The 26,319-nt window shown below is 38.9% G+C and overlaps 1 protein-coding gene and 1 non-coding gene across 2 annotated transcripts; both read right to left on the bottom strand.

Moving 5' to 3' along the window:
• Positions 1–572: 572 nt before the first annotated feature.
• LOC124520196 (alveolar macrophage chemotactic factor-like) lies at positions 573–2,708 on the bottom strand. The gene is made up of 4 exons (XM_047090883.1): positions 2,539–2,708; positions 2,243–2,375; positions 2,026–2,109; positions 573–1,657 (listed from the first exon to the last, which is right to left on the bottom strand). Exons 1-4 carry the CDS (start codon positions 2,645–2,647, stop codon positions 1,639–1,641), a joined length of 345 nt encoding a protein of 114 aa, XP_046946839.1. The 5' UTR covers positions 2,648–2,708; the 3' UTR covers positions 573–1,638.
• A 23,051-nt stretch (positions 2,709–25,759) lies between these two features.
• Positions 25,760–25,867, bottom strand: LOC124521401 (U6 spliceosomal RNA). The gene has a single exon (XR_006964496.1). It is a non-coding gene; the product is annotated as a U6 spliceosomal RNA (small nuclear RNA).
• Positions 25,868–26,319: the final 452 nt, after the last annotated feature.

Here is a 26,319-nt window from a genome sequence, read left to right as displayed (position 1 = left end):
TTCTGGGAGTGCCAAGGAAGACTTCCTGAGGGAAGCATTGTTTGAGCTGAGTTCTAAAGGATGAATAAGCTTCCTCCTATAGGCAGAAAGTGGTGAGGCCCTTCCAGGTAGAGGCCCTACCAAATGCAAAGGTGTGGACCCAGGAAAGAACACTCCCAATTAGGGAACTAATAAGCTCTTGATTGCAAGGGTGCAAAGGACCCGTGAAGTTAAAGTAGTCATCAGGAGTCAGTCAGATGAGACAGAACTGAATATGCCATGTTTCACAATTTTTATTTCCCATCTAGGAAATAGGGAACCAGTTAAGGATTTAAGGTAAGGAAGCCTTACCTTAAATTTGTGTTTTCTAAACAGCCCAAAGGCTGTTGGTGCTCTGAAGGAGTAACTGGAAGGGGACTGATCTTGGAGAAAGGTTGAACTTATACAGTGGGCTCCGGGGGGAAATGAGGGTCCTCTCTGCTAGCCAGAGAGTAGCATAGTTACTTCTCAGATAATGCAGAATTAAAGATAAGCAAAGTTTTTGCAACAGTATCACAAGGAAGAAACAACATAAGTAAATTTTATGTATCTTTTATTTTTTGCAAAGAACAGAAGAAGTACCATAAACCAATAAGACATATGATGAAAAGTAATTTTAACATCGCAGGTGTGATGCATAGGTAATTCTTTATAACAAAACGGTCAAAACCTCAGCCTGCATATATTTCTTGAAAACCAAATGTGAATCTATATTTAAATGGCGCAAATACATTTTCAAAACTGCCAGAGTACAGGTCATGGTTACGTTTGCCTTTGTTGCTAAAAAATGCAAACAATGCATTTCTATAAAAACTGGAAGTAGGGAATGTACCTATTTCCCAGCTTCTTCATTTATCCAAAACATCTTTAGTGACTAGAATAAAAGTACTCCTAGCAAAATGGTTAATATATACCACAAAATCAAAGTTTAACAAGTAAGTCATGACATTATGCCATACTAAGAAGACATCATATGTCTAAAGTTATAGGAAAAGAATATATTAGTCCTTATAGAACTTAAACATTTAAAAATTCTAAATAAGGAAATACATTTTATACAGATAACTGCACGATACGCTCAGCTTTCTAAGGCAATACAACTCAGCATTCCAGGTCTAAGAGCAAGGAGTTCTCCTGACATATTCCCCAAGAAACAATACTAAAATATTTCCTATTTCATGAGGAGTAAAGATAGCAATATATCTTCACATACAGCATTCTAATGAAATACCATTCACACATGAAATCCCCAGCCTCCTCAGTAACAGTATCAGGGATATATTCTAAAATGACAAAAGTCACCTTGAAGGATTAACAACCAGTGATTTTTTGACTCACAGTTCAGTCAATTGCCAAAGGTTTCAATAGCACAGCAGGTAAAGTAACAGCAAATAAATAGCAGGGAATACTATGTGAAGTACTTCAGGACCAGGGCGTTAAGCTGGAAGGACAAAAGTAAATCTTCGCTCAGCCCTTCTCCCACAAGTAGGGAGTTCATGAAGAAGCCTAACTCACTGGAGAAAACCAGCCCTTGCTTTTGTCTTCACTGGGTCCTGAGACACGCAGAAAACGGCTCGGCCAAGGAACTGGGCAATTTTTTCCAACGCATGGTCCTTTCTCTTAATCAGCCTTTTTCCCACTGTTGAGAAAAGAATTATATCAGTTGAACCGAATTTCCACACTCGCTCTACTCCAACCTGTTTTCAAAACACAGAGCTTAAGCCCCATGAAAAGCCAAGGGTGGACTCAAGGACTATACTCACAACAAAATACATTTCAGTCATGATCTCTATGGAACCCTCTATGACAATTAGATTGGTGATAAAAAAAAGTTTCCCCGGGACTTTGCTGAACAGTCCCCCCCCCCCGCCCCCTCTTCAAGGATCTTTTATCCCAAGCGTGGTCTCCAACGGTAGGCAAAGCCAGCCGTTGCAGAGAAGAAGGACCTTGAGAAGTCTACGCTCTCAAAAGAGATTACAAAGCACAAAGATCAAAGGGACAGTGTACCTGTCTAAGATTTTCTGGATGGCTTTCTTCATCACAGGGGTTTCTGGGTCCAGACAGACTTCCTTCTTGTTCTTCAGGGTGGCTCTGCAGACACACACACACACACACACACACACACAAAAGGATGAGCCCTCGAGCCACGGGAGCTGAAGACTCGGGCTGAGGGACTTCTCTCCTGTCAAGGTCACAGTGGACACCGCGGCGCACGAGGACTTACATGACTTCCACCTTGGGACACTGTGGCCCGGCCCCGATCACCTGCATCTTAACGATCATTTTGGGATGAATCCCCGGTGTGGTGGTTAAACACACGCAACGCAGCTCCCTCACTATGACCGCGACGGGACCGGCTGGGGCACAGAGACAGAGGGAGAGAGACACCGTTATAGGGCAGGTGGGAGGAGAGCTCTCCCCGCGCCCGCCGGCCCGGGGCACCTCCCCGCTCCCGGGGCGGCCGCGGAGGCTGGACGCGCCGCCCTGCCCGGGTGCGTGCCGCGTGCGGTGCGCTCTCACCGCTGGCGAGGGGCCCCGGCGGCGTCAGCAGCAGCAGCAGCAGGAGCAGCGCGCACAGCGAGCCCGAAAGGCGCGGGGCGCGGGCGGCGCGGCTCGGCGGGAGGCTCATGGCGGCCACGAGTGCGGCGAGGGGTGCGGGTTCCAGAGGCGGGAGAGGAGCCCGGATTTGAAGCTCCCTCGCACTGTGGCTTCCCCAAGTTCTCCGCATCCCTTTTATCGGCACGGGCCCCTTCCCCCCCTCCGCAGGAAGCTCAAGCCTTGGGATGCTTGGGAAACTCCCTGGAGGAGGGGGGCGAGGAGGGGGGCGGGGAGGGGGCTGGGTGGAGGGGGGCTGAGCAGAAGGGGTTGAGGAGGAGGGGGGCTGGGAGGAGCTCCCTGCACCGGTGGCGCGGTGGGTGGACTTGGTAGCCGCGCCCCGTGGAGGATGGAGCTGCTGCTCCCGCCGGCGGTGGGGAGCGATCCTGCAGGGATTTCATCCCGTAGGCCAGCCCCGGCTAGCGCAGGCCAGCTTCTCCCGGGGACAGAGCCCTTTGCGGGTTGTCCCTGGTTTCCGGCTGAAGAGGAAGACCGGAACCAAACTGGCAGGTTTGACTTCAGACAAATTTCTGAACGTTCTTGCTTATTTATCATCATCACCACCATCACCACCACCGTTCAGGAAATGTCAGCGGTGGTGGAAACTGCGCTGAACTGAAAGGCACTCCTCTCCCGCTTTCAGGCGGGTCATTCTAGGTTCTTTGAATCAACTTACGATCCTTTGGACTTCGGCTAGCTTCAGAGGCCAAGATACTTCGATGGAGGTGTCTCTACTCCAGCTTGGCGTCAGTGGCAGGAAGGGACTCCCAAAGCAATTCTAACTGGAAATGCCACCCTTGTAGTTTGCAGCAAGCATATGCGCGTCCGGGTGGTCCTTAAAAATCTTCAAAAATCACTCAGCAAACTGGCCTGGAAGATAGTGACTTGCTTTCCACCATTCAGTACGCTAGTGAAGCCGAGGAGGTACGGTCTTTGGGGATGTGATGGGGTTGGGTGAGCGCAGACTTAAGCGGTGACAGAGAGCTGAGCCTCGTCCAGCTCCCGACTCTAGCCAGGTGTGTAACTGACCCAATTTGGCCAAGCTGTGGCAGGCTGCCAAGTCTGAGGGATTCTTCTGGGAGTTTGGTCTGGGCATTTGAATCAATTTGTTAGCAAGACAGCACCCACTCTGGCCTCACTCAACTTCACAGAAGGAAAGGGGGATCAAAGACATTGGCTTCTGGAATGATTTAGCTTCATGGTTAGTGGCTGCTTTAGTGCACAGGCCTGCTTTAATCCAAGTGAGCTCGGAGCTGCCCCCTGAAGTTAAGGGGTGAAGTGCCTTCCTCACCCTCTCTCATAACTGTGGAAACAGAACACCCAAGTATTAATGGCCAGGCCGTTCACACGTCTACCTCCGTGCAAGGCATGAGTATGATATTGGAATGACACCTAGATTTTCTTTCATGGCAATCTAACTAGATCCTCTTCTGGATTGTTCTCGGTACCCTTGTCCTCACGGTAGGCCAGCAAAGGCAATGGGTAAACGTGATGGCAGTTGGAAGCTACTACTTTCCTTGTCCCTCAAGACCCTGGGGAGTTGCACTGACTCCTCCCTATACCTTCCTGGGCAGAACATCACCACCATTGGCGGGCAAGGGGGAAGTCTCATACACCTTTAGAACTTTTGGTCTGGAAGGAAACTTAAAAAATTCTCTAGTGGAGGGAGGCTGGGAGGCTTGGCCTCACTTTGTGGGGAAGCTAGATGGGAAGTTCGCTATCCTGCACAGCTTCCTGATACCATCAGCATCAGACCTGACTCAGCTGATACAACCCTTCATCCTTCTAGGGAGTGGTAATCTGGGAAAACAGCCTGCAGATTTTTTATATTGACTTTTTAGAGATTAGACTGCATATAAAGACCAGAGGTAAACCTCACTGATACGGAGAAAATAAAACTTCAAAAATGTGACTACAAATCGTGGGCAATTAAATTCAACTTGACTGAAGCGGGGAAACCACAATATGATAAGACTCCGGGGGGAAAAAAACATACCATAATGATGTGGGTTATTGAGGGGTGTGTGTGTGTGTGTGTGTGTGTGTGTGTGTGTATTTAGGTTAGTTCCAAATGATCTATTTTAAATATAAATGAACATATGAGTTATTTTGGCATGAAATGGTGAGTTCGGAGAACGGTCATGAGACGTGATTTCCAGTTCCTCCTGACACTCTTATAGCTTTTCTTGCTTCACTTGGTTTGTACTCTGAATCAACTTGCCGTGGATTATTTGTGAAATATAAGGCAAGAAATTTTTTTTTTGCAGTTGGCAAGCAGATAATAGAAAGTCCCCGCTAGAAGTGGGTTGTTGGGTTGCCCAGCCTAACCAGGAAACAGTGTGCAACTTAACCTGGGTTCTCACTGAAATCATGCTGGCCCTTTGCCCATGTGTAACTCTTGTCTAGGCATTGCTGGTGTGGGCCTTCTGCAAAGACAGATAAGCATGGGGATGATCCAAAGACTCCCTGCAGTTGGGAGTGAAAGCACCAAGTACCATAGGAGGCAGAGTTCTTTAAAAGCGGTTGTTTTTTCTTTCTCATGGCCAAGCCATTTGCAGCAACGTGGATGGAACTGCAGGGTATTATGCTAAGTGAAATAAATCAGTCAGAGAAAGATAGATATCAGATGGTTTCACTCCTATGTGGATCTTGAGAAACTTAACAGAAGACCATGCGGGAGGGGAAGGGGAAAAAAAAAAGTTACAAACAGAGAGGGAGGGAGGCAAACCATAAGAGACTGTTAATTTTTTTTTTTTACATTTATTTTTGAGAGACAGAGAGAGACACAGAGCACAAGTGGGGCAGGGGCAGAGAGCGAATGAGACACAGAATCCGAAGCAGGTTCCAGGCTCTGAGCTGTCAGCCCAGAACCCAACGCGGGGCTCGAACTCACAAACCATGAGATCATGACCCAACTGAGCCACCCAGGTGCCCCAAGGAGACTCTTAAATACAGAGAACAAACTGAGGGTTGATGGGGGGCGGAGGACAGGGGAAAGTGGGTGATGCGCATTGAGGAGGGCCCTTGTTGGGACGAGCACTGGGTGTTGTATGGAAACCAACTTGACAATAAATTATTAAAAAAAAAAAATAAAAGCAGTTGTTTCTTTATTCCCCTTTTAAAGGGAAGCCATTTGCCTTTCTGGCACTCTGTCTAGGTAGTGGAGAAAGGCAACATGATATTTTTGTCCCAAACTATAATAAAATAATCTGCAAAATGACATTGATATCTTGATAGCCTGAAAGATTTATTTGTTTGACAGAAGCAATAGATTTTTGGGGACACCTGGGTGGCTCAGTCAGTGAAGCGTCTGACTTCGGCTCAGGTCATGATCTTACAGTTTGGGAGAACTTGAACCCACAAACCGCAAGATCATGACCTGAGACGAAGTTGGACGCTGTTGTCTATCTGTATGGCCTCTTTGGAAAACTGTCTATTTAGATCCTCTTTCCATTTTTTAAATTGGATGTTTTTGTTTGTTTTTGAACTGTATGAGGTCTTTATATATTTTGGATATTAATTCCTTATGTAACGGATAAGGAGTTGCAAAAATCTTTGTATGATTTGCAAAAATCTTTTCCTATGCAATAGGTTGATGATGATTTCTTTTGCTGTGCAGAAGCTCCTGGTTTTAACGTAATCCCATTTGTTTATTTTTTCTTTTCACAAAAAAATGTTAATGTTTTTCAGATTACAAACCATGTTCTACATAGTCACTAGCAAATACCCCATGGCTGTTCACATCTGGTTAACCACTTGTATTGCCCAACAACCATATTTTAATCTGTTGAAATCCTCAGTCTGTGTATTCCTAGCCTTTGAAGCAACAATGATGTCAAACATCTGAGAGATTTCCAGGTTCACCAGCCTGAAACCTGCTTTCCAAATTCCTCTCTTCCTTCAAGACCTGTGTGAAGTCCCATCTTCTTTGAGAAAGGTTTATCCTGATAAAGCCAGTTAATATGTATTTTTTTCATCTTCAGCCTTTGAACATCTAATATACTTGTAATAACTATCTGATTAACAGAGTTTACTTTTTCCTTAATTTTGCTTTTGTGTCTTTCCAGTCTACTATAAATCAGGGACAATGGAAGTGTTGAATCACTACATTGTACACCTGAAACCAATAAATTGTATATTAACTAACTGGAGTTTTTTTTTTTTAAGTTTATTTATTTATTTTGAGAGAGAGAGAGAGAGAGAGAGCGAGCGCACAAGCAGGGGAGGAGCAGAGGGAGACGGGGAGAGAGAGAGAGAATCTTAAGCAGACTCCATACTGGAGCCTGAAACAGTGCTCGATCCTGTGACCCTGGGATCATAATCTGAGCCAAAATCAAGAGTCGCTGAACCTACTGAGCCACCCAGGTGCCCCTTAACTAACTTGAATTTAAATAAAAACTTAAAAAAAATAAGATCAGTGGTAATGTCTTACATCTTTCACCTAATCTCTGTAAGTTCCAGGTTCAGTATCAGTCTAAGAACATTTAATGACAGATGATGATAACCTTTTATTTTGAAGTGTTCTTTGAATTACAAATGGCTGTTAAAGTCAAGGAGAAAAGAATAGGGTGGTTTGCTGCCATTAGTCATTTGAACTCCTCAATTTTGAATTAGCTTTGCCTGTGTTGGAAATTGTTTCTTGGTTATTATTAGGGACAATTCAGATGATATTTTCAGTCTTTGGAACTTGAACTAGTCAAAAGAATGTTCAGAAACCAGCAGGATATTCAATATTGAAAGAAAACAGTATCAACAGTACAGATACAACTACAGTATCAACCAAATTACATATTTTCTGGGACTTAGAGATTGTTGGAGATAAATGATAAGGGAAATTTCTGGTTAAGTTATACTGTATTGGATGTTCACAGTGGGACTATTATTCTAAATTGATCTCTTCCAACATAATCAAAGAGAGCTTTAATTGTATGATCATGCCTTAGGCCTTGTAAAATATTTTTCTAAGTTTCTATTGTTCTTTATTTGTACTACTCTTTATATTACTTTTAAGAAATGCTATATGCCTTACAGTAATTAAAGATGTAGACATATAATTGTCAGGTTAGGTGCATCAAGGATATCGGTATAAGAATTTCTCAATCACTAAGAGTTTAAGTAGAGGATAGAATTACTTGCTTGCACGCAAAAAAAAAAAAAAAAAGGAAGAAGCCAGCTACATCTTGGGTTAACTTTGCAATATCCATGCATTCTGTCTGCTTCCACACTGGCTTGGCAGTCCCATGAAGAAACAGTATTATGTAGGGAACGGCATTGCTTCAAAGTTGCCCCAATCGCACTGTGAAATGTCAGGAATGTTTTCCCTTCTATTGTCCATTATCTAATTTGCCTTGCTGCCCATTTCAGATGAAATCTGCTTGAGAAAGGAGTAAATCAACGAACCTTAATTGAATCCAAACTCAGCAGGACTCCAGAGAACCCTAAGGGAACATTTTCTTGAAATTTCCTGGTTGGATGGGGTAGCTAGTAATTTTTTGTTCCTCTGTGCAAAGGCTGCAAAATGTTTTGTTGACAAGAGAAGACACAAAGATGAGGATTAAAAACATAAATGTTTTGAAAAGCCCTGGATTTCTCAGAAATAGGAAGCATTCATTACTTTCTTCAGAAATTTGGTCTGGGCTCAGCAAAACAACAAAAGTCTTTTAGGGGTTTAGCTATTTTAACTAACTTTTTTGAGATGTCATTTATCTGATACTGACTGCGGAGTCCTTCATGAAAAATTACGCTTCTAATGCTTGCATAATAATGGTCATTTACTATACTGTGTTCTGACTATCATTTACCTTCCTACCTTTTCTTTTTTAATTTAGGAGAATATCCATTTCTTCATGAACTCACAATATCTTTCATTCTCATTTAACATGTAGTAGAATCTCCTTGATTGCTGATTTAGTAGGAATAATTGTGATGTATTTGCATGTCTGTGGTTTATATACTCTGTAGATAATCAAAACCCTCTCTGTTGTCTTCCTTTGTCATCAATTGAATAGATGATGTCCATGAACTTAAAAGTCACACACACACACACACACACACACACACACACACTGCCACCACCAATGGCAACAATACTCCGGTCTAAATGTTTGTGCTTCCCGCAAAAAAAAAAAAAAAAAAAAAAAAAAAAAAAAGGACGTTAGAGTGGGAGAGAGCCAAAGCATAAGAGACTGTTAAAAACTGAGAACAAACTGAGGGTTGATGGGGGGTGGGAGGGAGGGGCGGGTGGGTGATGGGTATTGAGGAGGGCACCTTTTGGGATGAGCACTGGGTGTTGTATGGAAACCAATTTGTCAATAAACTTCATATAAAAAAAAAAATAAATGTTTGTGCTTCCCTCCCCAAATTCGTATATTGAAATTCCTAACATTGTAGGATTGTAATAGGAGGCTAGACCTTTAGGAAGTAATTAAGTCATGCAGGCAGATCCCTCATGAATGAGATTAGCGTCCTTATAAGAGAATCCCCACAGAGCTCCTGCACCCCTTCCTACCAAGTGAAGACATGAGTGAGGTGCCATCTATGAACCAGGAAGCAGGCTCTCACCAGACACTGAACCTGCCAGCACCTTGATCTTGAACTTCCCAGTGTCCAGAACTGTGAGCAATAAATTTCTGTTGTTTATAAGATCAAGGGAAAAATAGGAACAGGGCATATCTTATAGTTGATTTCTTGCCACAAATTTTTTCGTAAATCTGATTATGAATTCTTAGTGAATAACTACTTTTATGCATTTGTGAAACATTGCCAAAAAGGAGGAAGTGGGGGTTAAGCAAAATGGGTGAAGGAAATGGGAGCTTCCAGTTGTGGAATGAATAAATCATGGGGATGAAAGGTACAGCATAGGGAATATAGTCAATGATATTGTAATAGCATTGTACGGTGACATATAGTAGCTACATTTACGGTGAGCATAGCATAATGTATACAGTTGTCCAATCAATATGTTGTACACTTGAAACTAATATAATGTTGTATGCCAACTATACTTCAATTTAAAAACATTTGATTAATTAAAAATTTACCAAAAAAAAAAAAAGAAAGAAAAAAAAAAAAACCCTTTCTCCCTGGCCACAGTTAATGGGTCAGAATGGACACATAACTAAAACAAAATTGTTTTAAGAATTGAGAATTAGGAAATTGATCCCATTGACATAGAAGCGTTGCAATGCCAAAGCAAGTCACAAAATCCTAGAAATTCTGGCTATTGCTGAACTATGAGTACCTTATTAACAAGTTGAGATTTTAAAGCATGGCTTCCTGCTGGAGAGTAAATCGACAAAACCACTTTACCAGAATGCTTTGCTTTGAATCATTTTGGTTTCCCAAAAATTCAGTATTAGTAAATCAGATGGGAGGTCACTTTCTTTGGAACAGCATGTCCTTTTGGAAACAATTTAATTTTCCCTGATTTAAATTTGAGAACCAGAATGATAAATGCTATGACCAAGGACTATGTCATAGAAAAGAGAAAAATAGTGTCTCTAATGTACTTGAAAAAGACCAACACTGGTTTCTTTGATAATGTCCTTATGTGAAAGTTAGTTTTTTGTAATAAATGAAAGTTATGAAAGTTGCATATGAAGTATACCCAATTAGCTTTCTATGATGGTTTGAAAATAAAATCATAATGTAAATTGAGGCAGTACAATTGGTGAAGGAAAAACTTGGCAGGCTGAGCTTTAGTAACATTAAAATTTTCTGTTCTGTAAAGACACTACCAAGAAAATGAAAAGTTGAGCCACAGACTGGGATTAAATACTTATAAAAGACATGTCTGATAAACGACTGTTGTCCAAAATAGGCAAAGAATGCTTAAAACTCAACAATAAGAAAACAAATGATATGATTGAAAAATCGCACAAGTACCTTAATAGGCGCCACACTCAAAATATATATACAGATGGCAAATGAGCATATGAAAAGATGGTCCACATCATATATCATCAGGGAAATGCAAATTAAAAAAACAATGAAATATCACCACACACCTATTTGAATGGGCAAATCCAGAATATCAGTAACCAACAGCTGGTGAAGTCATGGAACAACAGAAACTCTTATACATTGCTGTTGAGAATGTAAAATGGCAGTTTCTTACAAAACTAAACAGTACTCTCCAGCAATCATGTTCCTTGGTATTTACCCAAAGGAGGTGAAAACTATGTCTGCATTTAAATCTGCAAACGGGTATTTATAGGAGCTTTATTCATAATTGCCAAAAGTTGGAAACAAGCACGATGTCCTTCATTAGATTAACAGATAAATAAACTGTGGTACATTCAGACAGTGGAGTGTTATTCAGGGCTGAGAAGAAAAGACACGGAGAAAACTTAAATGAGTATTAATGAGTGAAAGAAGCCAATGTGAAAAGCCATACGATTCCCACTATATGACATTCTAGAAAAGGCCAAACTGTGGAGACAGTAAAAGGATCAATGGTTGCCAGGGGGTTAGGTGTTAGAGAGAAGGAGCACGGAGGATATTTAGAGCAGTGAAACTACTCCGTGTGATACTGTAATGGCTGATACCTGCCATTATATATTTGTGCAAATCCATAGAATATACAACACCAAGAGTAAACACTAATGTTAACTGTGGACTCCAGATGTAGGTCATCAGTTGTAACAAATGCACCACTCTGATGGGGGAGGGTGTTGAAAACAGAGGTGGCTAAGCATATGTCAAGGAAGGGAATACATAGGCAATCTCTGTACCTTCTTCTTAATTTTGCTGTGAACCTAAAACTGCTCTAAAAAAATAAAGCCTATTTTAAAAATTTAAAAATTAAATTCTGAATAGAAAAAAGACATTTCTTCAGTCATTAATTATTGCCTTGTTTGGATTCTATCTATTTTCTATGCCACTAACTTTATGTGTAATCTTAAAAAATGTATCACTTCTTTAAATGAAACTACCAATACCTTTTCTTTTTTTCACAAGGCTATATTGAAAGGAACAAACAGGATAGCTATGATAACTTTTAAAAATATTTTCTTAATTTTTATGTTTTCAACTGAGATAAAATTTGCACAGTGAAATGCATACACCTTGAGTATAAATATATAGATCGATGAATTTCGAAAAATGAAAACAATGACTTAAAATATAGAATGTTTTCATTGTCTCAGGCAACCTCTACTTTTTAATTCAATCTATCATTTCCAAAGAAAACTACTACTCTGATTTTAGTTTGGTCTACACCTGACTTTGCATAAATGGAACTATCCAATGTGTATTCTTTTATGTTTGGTTCCTTTTGCTAAACTTTGTGAGATAAATCCATGTTACTGTGAATAATAGTAACATACTCCTTTTTATTAAGTTGAATATGCCTTGAATAATTGAAGTATTCAATTATTCAACTATATGAAAATGTGTTTATCCATTCATTTGTGGATGGACATTTGGACCATTTCCAGTTTTTGGTTAACAATTTGGCTATTATGAATAAAGCAGCTAAAAACATTATAAAATATTTTTGTGTATTGTTGACTAAAGATAGCCATAAATCTGTTGCCTTTCTTCTCATTGAAATGTGGCATCTATTTTTTATACTCATCATGTGAACTGTGTCTCTGACTCATTTTGATCAATATACTTTGGCAGAAGAAATGCCGTGTAATTTACGAAAGTATATCTTCAGGTTTCACCTTGGTCTTTTGGTGGAATGCTCCTTCTTGGAACCCAGTGGCTATGCCGTGAGAGTCCCGAGCTGTGTGCAGAGACCATATGGAAGAGAACCCAGGCACACTACCTGATATATTCAGAGACCATATAGAAGACACCCAGGCACTCCAGCCGATATCCATTGGTATCAGCTGAGCTCGCAGCTAAAAGCACAAATTGACAGTCATGTGAGTGATCATCTTGTACATGGCAGCCCAGCCAAGTTTCAGACGGCTGCAATTTTCATTTTCTTTTAAGTTTATTTATTTATTCTGAGAGAGAGGAGAGGGAGAGGGGCAGGGAGAGAGAGAGAGAGAGAGAGAGAGAGAGAGAGAGAGAGAGAATGAGTAGGGAAAGGGCAGAGAAAGAAGGAGAAAGAATCCCAAGCAGGCTCTGCTCTGTCAGCACGGAGCCTGATGCAGGGCTCAATCCTCAAACCGTGAGATCATGACCCGAGCTGAAATTAAGACTGGGATGTTTATGGACTGAGCCACCCAGGCATCCCAAATTTTCATTTTCTTAAGAAAGTTTTTGAGGAGAAGTTTTAAATTCTGATGAAGTCCAATTTACCAAATTTTTCTTTTATGATTAATTTTTTTTGTGTCCCCTGTAAGAAATTGCTGTCTACTCCAAGGTTGAAATAGGTTCTCTTGTGTTTAATTCTAGAAGCTTTGCACTTTTAGCTTTTATGTTTAGGTATATGGACTGTGACAAATTAAATTCTTATGACTCATTCAAAGTAGTGGGTGAGTTTCATTGCTTTATTTTTGTTTCCATATAGATATCCAGCTATTCCAGGAAAATTTTCTGAAATCTTTTTCTATTGAGTTTCGTAGAAGCCATTATCAAAACTCAGTTCATGGTATACATGTGTGTCTATTTATGTACTTTATTTGGTTTCATGGACCTATTTGCCTATTCTCATGTCAATACCGCAAGTGCTCATTAATGTGGCTTTATAAGTGTTGAAATCAGATGGTGTGATTCCTCCAACTTTGTTCTTCCTTTTTAAAATTATATGGGCTGTGATAATTCCTTTGCTTATCTATATAAATGTTGTAAGGCATGTACCAATTTCTCAAGAAAAATGCTTGCTGGAATTTTTGTTTGATATTGCACTGAATATACACATCAATTTGGGGAGAATTTTCATTTCCACAATATTGCATCTTCTAATCTATGAACACGGCATAAATAGCTTTCCATTTATTTAGACCTTTTTTGTGTATGCTATGTTTTATAATTTACAGTGTAGATTTTTTATATCTTTTGTTAAATTTATTCTTAAGTAGTTTATAATTTTGTTGAATTATAAGTGATATTTTATGTCCAATTATTTGCTGCTAGGATACAAAAGTAAACTAGAGTTTAATATATTGACTTTATACCCTGAAATCTTACTATATTCACTTATTAGTTCTAACAAATCTGTCTCCCCCCCACTCTTTATATTAGATCCCCCAGTCGTATTTATCTCATAACTGGAAGGTTGTACACTTTGGCCAACAACCTCCACTAGTTCTACCCCTCAGCCCCTGGCAACCACCACCATTCTACCATTCTATTCCCTGTTTCTATGAGTTTGGTTTTTTGTAGATTACACATATAAATGATATCATACAGGGACACCTGGGTGGCTCAGTCAGTTGGGTGTCCAACTTCAGCTCAGGTCATGATCTCATGGCTTGTGAGTCAGAGCCCCACGTCAGGCTCTGTGTTGACAGCTCAGAGACTGGAGCCTGCCTCAGATTCTGTCTCAGTCTCTCTCTCTCTCTCTCTCTCTCTGCCCCTTGACTGCTCACCTATTCTCTCTCTCTCTCAAATAAACATTAAAAGAGAAATTTTAAAAATGATATCATGAAATGTTTGTCTCTGATTTATTTCACTTAGCATAATGTTCTCAAGATTCATCCAAATGTTGCAAATGTTAGGGTTTGCTTCCTTTTTGTGGTTAAATAGCATCCCACTGGATATATACATATATAACACATTTTCTTTGCCCATTCATTTGTCAGTGAGCACTTAGGTTGTTTTCACGTCTTGGTTAGTGTGAATAATGCTGCAGTGGGCATGGGTTATACAAATATCTCTTTGAGACAGTGATTTTGTTTCTTTTGATGGAAGTGGGATTGCTAGATCATATGGTAGTTGTATTTTTAATTTTTTGAGGAAATTCCATATTGCTTTCCTCAGTGGTTGCACCAATTTTCATTCCCTTTAACAGTGAAAAAAAGTTTCATTTTCTCCAGATGCTTGCTAACACTTGTTATTTCTTGTCTTTATGAAACTAGCCATTCTAACAGGTGTGAGGTGATAATCTCACTGAGGTTTTCATTTGCATTTCCCTGAAGATTAGTTATGTTGAATAGCTTTTCATGTACCTGTTGGTCATTTGTATGTCTTCTTTGGAAAAATGTTTATTCAAGTCTTCTGCCTATCTTTAAATTAGATTATTTGGTTTTTGTTTGTTTGCTATTGAGTTGTATGAGTTCCTTATATATTCTAGATATTTATTCCTTATCTGATACACAGTTTGCTAACATTTTCTTCCATTCCATATGTTGTACCTTCATTTTGTTGATTGTTTTATTAGAGTTTTCCACACAAAAGATTATTTAATCTGTAAATAAAGACAGTTTTACTTCTTCTTTTCCAATCTTTTATGCCTTTATTTCTTTTCCTTGCATTATTGCACTGGCTAAAACTTCCAGCATAATGTAATGTTGAAATAGTGAGACTTACTTCCTTTCAAGTAGGTAAAGTTGATTAATAGGGTTGTTGAAAACGTCTATTAACAGATATTTTCGTCTGCTCCTGTCAATTATTAAGTGGTACTAAAATCTCTAACTGTGATTGAAGATAAGTTTTGTTTCATGTAATTTAAAGCTTTGTATTAGGACCATACATACATATTTAGGATTGTTATATTTTCTTGATGAATTGTCTCTTTATCATTATAAAAAATGTCCTTTTTTAAATCTCTGGTATTCTAGGGTGAAAAACTCCTTTAATTGAAGTATATTTTGGCTAATTTTAGTAAGACCATTCTAGGCTTTGTATGATTACTTATTACATGGTATGGCTTTTTCGATCCAATAACTTTCAATGTATATGTGCCGTTATATTTAAAGTGCATTTCTTCTGGATAATTCGTAATTTTGTCCTGTTGTGTTTATCTAGTCTAATAACCTCTGCCTCCCTCCTTCCCAAGTTTTAATTTAATTTCCAGTTAGTGCACATACAGTGAAATATTAGTTCCAGGTGCAGAATTTAATGATTCATCACTTTATACAAAACACAGTGCTCATCACAAACTCTGCCTTTTTACTGGGATTTTTTAAAAAGTAATTTCTACACCCAATGTGGGGCTTGAACTTACAACCCCAAGATCAAGAGTCGCATGCCCCACAGATGAGCCAGGCAGGTGCCCCTACATACTTGCAATCTTAGCACACAAATATCAAGGAGGGAATAAGCCATACCCAGTCATGGAAGGATGGCAGTTTTCTCTAGCTTATGTGCAACTTCTACAGAATTGTCCTTAAAATATTGTAAGTTTCAGTTGATTTCCAATAATGTAATTATTGATGTGGCTAATTTTAAGCCTATCGTATTGTTTTTGGTTTACTAATTATATTTTAAGGTTTTTTTTTGATGTCTGTGTCCTACTTCTCATGCTTATTTTGTGATTTCTAATTTTGCACTTTTTAGTTCTAAAATTTCCATGTTTTATAGTTGCCATTTTCTTATTGATATGTCTCCTCTATTCACTAATTATGATATATTTTTTAATTCTTGGAAATATTCATAACAGTTGTTTTAAAATCCTTGTATGCCAATTCCAACATCTGCTTTAGCTTCAGTCTATTTTAAGTTACCTCTTTCCTTTTTGCTTTTGTCATATTTTTCTTCATGTCTAGTGATATTTGACGATATGCAGAACATTGTACATATAACATTGTCAGGAGTTGGAATAATGTTGTTTCCTTTTAAAGGGTATTGAGTTTTGTTCTGAATAGTATTACAGTGTCAGTAGATTATTTTGGTCCTTGCAGGATGGGTTACTTTTCTATTTGGTTTTGTATTTAATCCTGGGATCTGTCCTTGATTTTAGGGCACACATCTTAGGGGCTTTGGCATCTCACTTGAATAATGGAGATATTCAGACAAGGTCTCTACTCTTTCTAGGCCAAAGTTGCAACATTCCTAGCGTTGCTATATTCCAGATATTACTATCCAGCTCATAATCACATAGCAGGCTGTATTCTCTAAGCCTCAGTGCCTCACCCTGTAGCAGCCTTTGGCCAGGGAACTGCAGTATTCCATTTTCCCCAGTTCCCTGCCGCACCAATTGCAATTACTTCAGAAATCCACTCTGCTTGAGCTCTATTTGGTTTCCTCCTCCTTGAAGGTTAAAGATCCCTGAACACAGAATGGAAGAATGATTGAGGAGTTCACATGATGTGTTTCCCTTCTTTCAGTGATTACGATTCTTCACTGCCTCTTGTGCAGAGCCTGAAAGTGATTGCCTAATGAATTTGGTTAGATTTTAATTGTCTTTGGCAGAAGGGCAAATTTAGTACCAGTTTTTCCATCGTGGCCATGAAGGAAAGACCTGGAAAGCTTTTAATAAAGTGTAAGGAGCTAAATAGTGTTAAATATGACGGCAACTATTACTGTGTGGTGGTAAAGTTAAGTAAGATGATATTTCAGTAAGAGTCTTACAGAGTAACTTCATGGGTTCAAAGTTAATTTCATTCATTCATCTGACAGTGAACCTAAATATTAAATACTCCTTCCTCTTTGCCCACTTTTTAGCTTTTTTGTCTCTCAACTCTGCGCAGAAGCTTCTAGGAAGAATGTCTCATTTTATTGCCTTAAAATTTAACTTCAGTTCCATCACTAGCAAGAGATTTTCATTATATGTACATTTCTTTTCATTTTTTTCTTCTTGTAATGTGCACAGATTATATGCCATACTCTGTCATGACTCAGAAGGGTGAAATTTTCCCATCACCAGCTATTTTATACCTATTTACTACTCCTCAAATTCTATAAATGTTCAGGGTACAGCCAATGAGTTTTACAAAAGGACTAGCTTGCTGCACTTGAATCTATGCTCAGTTACTGGTGCGTTGGTTACAGTCCATAGCATTGACCAATTGGGATGCTTCCTTCCTATTTTTTAGCTGTTTTAAATCTCTCCCTTCTTTTACCTACATATTTTTTGAGCATCTAGAATCTCCACCACATATGAAATATCTGTAGGCAGCCATAACTCTTAACCAAGTCTCAAAAACAAACATACAAAAACCAGAAACAAAACCAGGAGCAGCATTATTAGGAGCATTACAAGTATAAAAAATTAGTATATACGTGTGTGTAGCAGTGAGTGTCACCAGTCTTGTGACTTGGGATAGGAGGAGAATTTCAGTTAGTTTCTCTTTAGTTCTGCCCCACTACATATTCAGGCTTTCCTTTCTATACTATCATTAACACTCTAGAAATATTTCACTTTTTATTTTGAGATTATATATAGGTGGGATCCTGAAAACTGGGTTGTCTACATGGCATAATTTAGAAAGAAGCTGAACAAAGTTTAGATGGATAGTCATGATTACATCTTGATGCTCAATGAATGGCATACCAAATGATTCTTTGGGTATGTCTTCAATAGTGGCCACCAGAAGAAAGTATATATTTCAACAAAGGTCATATATAGTGCTCATTTGAATGGAGATTTTCGGGTTTTAGGTTAGGTTCCAGATGGCTCCCTGGGAGTGACAATTTTGGGTAGAATTTGCTAACTGCTACTGTTGGCAGATACGAGGGGAACACATTAGTTAATATTTCAAAATATTATCCCCTTGCATAAACCTGTTTCAAGATTGCAATAGCTGACTCTAATAATCCCTTAACTTTGACTTAAGTGTATATGAACTACAAGACCGAATTAAATCTCCTTGGTTTCATATTCAACAGGCATGTTTCACATTTGCATTGGATGTCTTCTGCCATTGGGGCCAAAGAATCAACCACGCCAACCTGGACTCATGCCAGTTTTAGATTCCTTTCTCTTCCTAGATTATCACAATTGTAGAGTAATACTATTAGAACAAAAGATAATACTTCTGGGAGCAAAATTAGTTCTGATTTATTTATCTAAAATTTTGCTTGGAATGCCTGTTTCTTTTTTAATCCTTTTTAAAGGATTTTAATCCTATTTTGGTTCAGATTCTTGAATCATTTATTTCTTTGAGAATTTTTTTTTTTTTTACTGAAAAAGTTCTTCAGCCTTCTTTTTGCCATCATCTGACTTTTAGTATATGCTGAGGCTACAATCAGTAGGGTTGCCAAATACCTTTGGCAATACCTCCATCTACGTTTACCTTTGCTCTGGTAAGGACACAGGTAAGAGAGGAAGTTGTTGTCAGTTCATACTTGACATATTCTATACTGGACATATTCTCCCTGAAAGCATTTGTTGTTGCTTTCCTCAGAGGAAGAGATCTTGGCATGTTGGGTCAGTAGCTGATATATTTTTTTGAGGAAAAAATTCATAAACTCTTCTTCCTTTTTATCCTGATATAATAAATTCATAGACCCTCAAAATTAATATTAGAACGTAAACTAAAGGAATTGTTTACAGTCCAGCAATGGCAGCCCAGGGTCCTTTATCAGTTATGCACTAAAACCTTATATCCCTAACCACAAGCAAATCCCAAGACAACAACAACAAACATATCCTTATAAGCAAACAGGCATCCTTGCCTTCTACCCACAGAGACTGAGGAGTTAAAAAGACAGTCTAACTGACAAGTTGCTCTTGAAATTCATACAGAAATGCAGGACAACCAAGAAGAGCCAAAAGCAATCTTGAAAAAGAAGAAAAAGTTGGAGACCTCACATTTCTCAATTTCATAACTTCCTACAAAGCCACAGTAATCAAGGCTATGTGCTACTGGCTTAAAGGTAGACAAATAGACCAGTGCAATAGAATAGAGAGTCCAGAAATAAATCCATAATAAATGTGTGATCAACTGGTTTTCAACAAAGGTGCCAGGCCAATTAAATGGGGGAAAGAAAGCCTTTCCAGCAAATGGTGGTGGACAACTGGATGTGCATGCACATGCAAAAGACTAAAGGGACCTCTACTTCACCTCAGACACAAAAATTAATTCTAAATGAATCAAAGACATAAATATAAGTGCTAAAACTACATGACTCTTAGGAGAAAACATAGATACCATAGATGTTAGTCTTCATGACCTTGAATTAAGCAATGGTTTCTCTTTAAAATATTATTTAAAAGAATTTAATTTTTATTTATTTTTGAGAGAGAGAGAGAGATAGAGTGTGAGTGGGGGAGGGGCAGACAGACAGGGAGACACAGAATCCGAAACAAGCTCCAGGTTTTGAGCTGTCAGCACAGAGCCAGATTCGGGGCTTGAACTCACCAGCGGTGGGATCATGACCTGAGCTGAGGTTGGACACTTAACCGACTAAGCCACCCAGCTGCCCAAACAATGGTTTCTTAGATATGACACCAAAAGAACAAAGAAACAAGGATAAATTGCACTTCATCAAAATAAAAGACTTTTATCACAGGACATAATAAAGAAAGTGAAAAGGCAATCCACATAATGGTAGAAAATATTTGCATATCATACATATGATAAGCATCTAGTATCAAGAATATATAAATAACTCTTACAACTCAATACTAAAAAGACAAATGACCCAATCAAAAATGGACAAAAAATTCGACTGTACATTTCTTCAGAGAAAATGTACAAATGGCCTTTATTGTTCTCTGATTGACTTATTCTGCTTAATGTAGTACTCTTTATCTCTATCTATGTCATTGCAAATGGCAAGATTTCATTCTTTTTTGTGGCTGAGTAATATTCCATTGTGTATATACCATATCTTCTTTACCCCTTCATTAGTCAATGGACACTTGGGCTGTGTCCATTATTTGGCTATTTTAGATAATGTTGCTATAAACATTGACGTGCACGTATCCCTTTGAATTAGTATTTTGGTATTCTTTGGGAAAATACCTAGTAGGGCAATTGCTGGATCATAGGTTAGTTCTACTTTTAACTGTTTGAGGAATCTCCATCCTGTTTTCCAGAGTGGCTGCACCAATTTGGATTCCTACCAACAGTGAAAGACCATATGATTTCACTCATACGTGGAATTTAAGAAACAAAACGAACTTGCAAAGAGAAAAAAGAGAGAGAGAGGCAAACCGAACCATAGAGAACAAACTGATGGTTACCAGAGGAGAGAAGGGTAGGGGGATGGGTGAAATAGATGACAGGGATGAAGGAGGGCACTTGTGATGAGCACCAGGTGTGGTATGGGACTGTCGAATCACTATCATACACCTGAAACTAATATAACACTGTATATTATCTAACTGGAATTAAAATAAAAGCTTTTTAAAAAGAGGCCAATGAGAAAATGAAAAAGTATTCAACATCATTATTGTTTTAGGAAAATGCAAGTAAGAAACCACAATGAAATGCTAATTTATACTGACTAGGAACACTGTAATCAAAAAGTCAGTATTGTGACTTTTGTGAGTGTGTGGAGAAAATGGAACATTCCTACTTTGCTGGTAGGAATATAAATAGTGTGGCACCTGCAGAAAATAAGTTAGCAGTTCCTTAAAATGCTAAATATAGAATTACTATGTGAACCAGTAATTCCACTCTTAGGAATCTATTGAATCTATTGAATATATTCAAACATATTGAAACAATATGTCCTCACAAAAATTTGTCCAGGAGTGTTCATAGCAGTATTGTTCATAATAACAAAAAAATGGAAACCACCCAAATGTCCATCAACTGACAAACGGATAAACAAAAGGTGGTATATCTATACAGGGGAATATTAGCCATTGAAATGACTGTTTTATGCTACAATGTGGATGAACTTGGGAAACCTTATGCTAAGTGAAAGAAGCAAGACACAGAAAGCTATATATTGTATGATTCCATTTATATAACATGTCCAGAGTAGATAAATCCATAGTGGTGTCCTGGGGCTAGACAAAGGGAGGAATGAAGAGACACTTTTAATGGGTATGGAGTTTCTTTTGGGAATGATGAAAATGTTCTGGAATTAGTGGTGATAGTGGCAGAACTTTGTGAGCATACTAAAAGGGACTGAATTGCATGCATTAAAAGGGTGAGTTTTCTGGTATATAAATCATATCCCAATAAAAAACTAAAAAAAAATTTGGGGGCCTTGCCCTAGCAGTACTATATAAGAATTGGGGTGGTGGAGAGGTTGCTAGGGATCTGTGTTTTAATAAGCTCTCCAGGAGATTTTTGTGTATACTAGGTTTTAGAAGCACTATTTTAAAACATTAAATAATTAGGGGCACCTGGGTGGCTTGGTGTCTGACTTCGGCTCAGGTCATGATCTCACGATTCATGAGTTCGAGCCCTGCATTGAGCTCTGTGCTAACAGCCCAGAGCCTGGAGCCTGCTTCATATTCTGTGTCTTCCTCTCTGTCCCTCCCCCGCTCTCTCTCTCTCTCTCTTCTTCTCCCTCTCAACAATAAATATTAAAAAAACATTAAATAATTAAAAAAAAAGACTAGCAAATTAGTGCTTAGAATGCCCTTTTTGGCACTTTTCTCTTATCAAGGGTTCAGAATATACCCTTACAGATCTTTGTAAAAATAAAAAATTTTCATAAGCCTATAGTAATAACAACAATAATGGCTACCACATGTCAAGCAGATTTGTAAAAATCATATACTCATTCAGATTATAGCACTTCATGTTCTCTAGATTCTTTCTGCTGATGCAATGCCATGTAAAAGCTTTTATTTTCTCTTGGTCAGCTCTTTCTCCTGTTCCCCTCAGCAGTAGTTTAAAATTTTCCTGACCTGTTCTCTTCAAGTGCTCTTTTTCTGGTAGAAAGTTCCTCAACTCACATCTCCCTGTCTTCAGACCCTTCTATATTGGTCCCTAGCTTTGTCTTGTTCTAATTCATTCATTCTTCTGTTGTTGATTTGAGCCATTCTGACAGATGTGAGGTGATATCTCATTGTAGTTTTTATTTGTATTACCCTGATGATCAGTGACTGTGAGCATCCAATTCTTCCTTCCTCCCTTCCTCCCTCCCTCCCCTCCTCCCCTCATTTCTCTTTCTTTCTTTCTTCTTTCTTTCTTTCTTTCTTTCTTCTTTCTTTCTTTCAGCTTTTTAAAAAAATGTTTATGTATTTTGAGAGAGATAGAGAAAGTGCAAGCAGGGGAGGGGCAGAGAGAGGGACAGAGAGAATCCCAAGCAGCCTCCATGCTCTTAGCACAGAGTTTGATGTGGCACTTGGTTATCATGAACCATGAGATCATGACCTGGGCCAAATCAAGAGACAGACACTCAACCAACTGAGCCAGCCAGGCACCCCTAATTCATTCATTCTTATACTCAACTTGTATTTATTGAAAAATCTCCATTGTTCATCAGTATACAATGATGAACAGGGTGGTCAATTTATAATCCAGTGAAAGAGGTCAAAATAGAACATCAAGGAAACAAGATAGAAATTGCAATACGTGATAGATGCTATTTCATAGCTTGGTAAAAAGGAACAGGGACCAGGAGTGCTTACGTTAGAATAATGGCCACTGAGGAGATGACATTTTAAGTCGACATCAGAAGCATCAAAATGGCAGAGCTCTGCAAACAGCCTAGTGAAGAGGGCTTCAGGCAGAAAGAAAAGTAAGGACAGAGGTAGGAAAGCGCTTGTGTTTTAATAAGTAAAAGGAGGCTGGCGATGGCTGGAATTTGGTTAGAAAGAGGAAGAGCAGTGTGAGTTGGGTCAGAAGGATAAGCGAGCCAAGTCATACAGAAACTTCTAGGCCAAGGAACAGAATTACAGAATTCACACTTTATTTTATTTGTAATGAAAAGCCTTTCAAATATTTTATGTTGTAAGAAGATAGGAGTTGTTTTATGTTTTAAAAAACATCTAACTTCTGCACGAAACAATAGTGTGAAATTTGGACACAGAAACACAAACTAAAAGGCAATTCTAACAGTTTAGGAGAACAGTAGGCAAGCTGTCATTTATGGGTCTGCCACATGTTTTTGTAAATATAGTTGTATTGAAACACAGCCAATGGTGATTTTCACGCACATTGCCTATGACTCTTTTCGTGCTACGGTGACAATATTGAATAATTTTGACAGGGACCATACAGTCTACAAAGCAAAAATATTTACTGTCTGGTCCTTTACAGAAGTTTGTCCACCCCTGCCTGGATGAGAAGTTTGATGGGAATATCAAATGGAGATGTAGAGATGTTGGAAGATTATGAATATATTTGGAGATGCAACCTTCCATACATGCTGATGGATTGGATGCAGGCAAAGAAAATTCAAGAATTATTTCTAGTTGTTTGATGGGAAAAATTGAGTGTAAGGTAACAATGTTTACTTAGAGGTAAAAGACTGGAGAAGGAACATGTTTAGATGGTTGTGAAAATGAGAGTTCTCTTTTAGGCATAGAAACATCCAAGTGGAAGCATCAAAAAGGAAGTTGTATGTGAGTGTGAAACTCAGGAAAGCGGTCTGTGCTGGAGCTGTTGTGTGAGTGATATCAGCATAAAAACTTACTCATGGAATCCACCTAGTGGGAGAGCTAGAAAGAGGCCCTGGTCTAGAAAAGTGTCTCGAGGACTCCAATATTTGGTGGTCTCCAGTCTGAGAGTATTTGTCCTCATGTTTCAGTCATTTCCTTCTTTTCTGCATTTCTGATCCCTTCTCATCTTCTCCAGGATTTGGCTCAGTACTTTGTATTGATTTCTATCATTCCTAGAACAGCCTACAAAACAAATGCCATTATTCTTTGAATACGTGTAAGGAAAACACAGTTCCGGAGAGCTTGATTGTCTTGCTACCTATCTTGTAAATGGCAGTTTCTGAGCCTAGGGCCATGCTGGTTCCTAGAGAAAGTCTTTATGCCATATTTAGTGGGATACAGCCAGACAGTGCTGTCAGCTGTCACTTCTCGTTGCTGTTCACTCCCTCCTGGAGTGCAATCTGCTTCACATTGTACATAAAGCTTCACAAAGCTGGCCCTTTTCAGAGATCTGTTCAAAGAGACTTCATGCAGACGCTCATGTGCCTCTAATACCTTGCTAAAGGCAATGGCGTCATTAGTTACAAATAAGAAATAACAATTTAAACAGAAAAGACATGTGTTAAATAGATGCAGCAAGGCCAAAGAGCCAGTCCAAAAGATACATGCCAAGAAAAATGTCTAAAACCACACAGCAGAACCAGGCTGGTGCAGACAACACAAGCTTCCCCGATGATCATGGACACCACTGTTTGCTTTACTCCTTGTGATGCTGGACCGTGGGCGCTTTCATGAGAACTGCTGAAGCTGAAACAAGAAATATCCACTATCACTGCCACCACCCAATGCTGGAGCACCCTACCTTCTCTAGAGAGTCTCACCACTGATAATTTCTTCAGTAAGCACTGAAACCTATCAGGGGCTTCTGAGAACATCTCCTGAGACATCTGTTTAAATGCATGAGAAACCTCACTGAGGAGACAAAGGTGGATTTTCCTCATTTTTCATCATCTGCTGGCACCCAGTAATAGCATCTTCATTCTAAATACTAATTTTGTAACAAGCCAAAAAATGCATCTTGCTTGGCATGGGGGCCAGCTTTTTGGCCAACCTTAGGTAGACAGTTAACAGTATCATACTCAACAGTTATTCACGTGATATTTTCCAGAATTATTTTTCAATTGGTGAGGCATTTGGATTGTGGGATCCTATTATCACTCTCTGGCCAATTGTTAGCCAACAACTCGGTAACAGATGCCTTCAGGTTACTAATCTTTAATAAAGCAATTATCCCATGTTTATTCTAACACTTTCATAGTCGTTTAACATTTTGATGTCTTATTTGCCTTGTGAACAGCCAATATTCATTTCACATAAAGTACAGTAACCCTGGCCATGAATTCCCCTTTGATACATTCTATTATTCATAGATCATTTAGCTTTCATCAATTAAAAGCTATTTGAACTCAATTCCTGGAGTCTTCTAAAAAGGATCCTCAAAAGAAAAAGAAACAATCGATCATTTTCTTTTCTCCCCACCTCTAGTTTCTAGTAGGTGCGGTGACTGATTTTTACCAGAGTACTCTTGTGATAATGTACCAGGACATGAGAGAGGATAAAAATCGTCCTATCAATGTCATTACTACTATAGTCCGTGTTGGACTCCCATGCGATATAGTATTCATATGATCCATTCCTTTCTTGTTACAATATCACGGTTTTGAAAATTGAAGTATAATTAACATACAGTGAGCTACACTAGTCGTACTAGGTTCAGGCATACCATATAATGAGTAAATAATTCCATATATTATTCAGTGCTCATCTATATAAGTGTCCTCTGAATCCCCTTTAACCAATGTTGAAAGCCTCACAACTTGGCATGCCATCCTTGCACGGGGGCCATGCTACTCTTCTCTGTATTGTTCCAAGTCTAGAAATATGTGCTGTCAACGTAAGCACTGCAATTTCACAATATAATCAAAGAATTTCAATCTTTCCATAAGGTACCCTTGCTTGAAAAAGCACCAGGACTCAAACCACAAAGACCCATTTTTCTGAATGAACTTATTAATGCATTCATTCCCTAGACATTACTGATCACCAACTGTAGGAGGGGCGAGGCTATTGTCCCATAACAGTAAGTGATAGGAAGGGCAGATGGTAATCAGAAAAAGGTCCCAAAATTTTTCCTTCCTCCCTTCTACCCTCAGTTTATTCTCTGATAGAGCCTTAGCAGTAAGAGAATATATTTTAGTACTTCAGAGTCTAGTTTGTCATTAAGAGACTAAATCTCTGTACTATTACTATCCCTATGTCTCTTCTCTGATTCTGAGAGGCCATTTTCTTAGTTCCAAGCAGCGGTCTTCTGGTGGGTAACTAAGTTGCCTCAGGGTGGTAGCAGAGATGCAAAT

Source organism: Lynx rufus, unplaced genomic scaffold (assembly GCF_022079265.1).
Source record: "Lynx rufus isolate CCGP_SWC_20201006 ecotype Redwood Valley unplaced genomic scaffold, mLynRuf1.p SCAF_3, whole genome shotgun sequence".
NCBI classification, from domain to species: Eukaryota; Metazoa; Chordata; class Mammalia; order Carnivora; family Felidae; genus Lynx; species Lynx rufus.
Note: the sequence above shows the minus strand (reverse complement) of the source record. Positions and strands in the feature narration are given on the sequence as shown.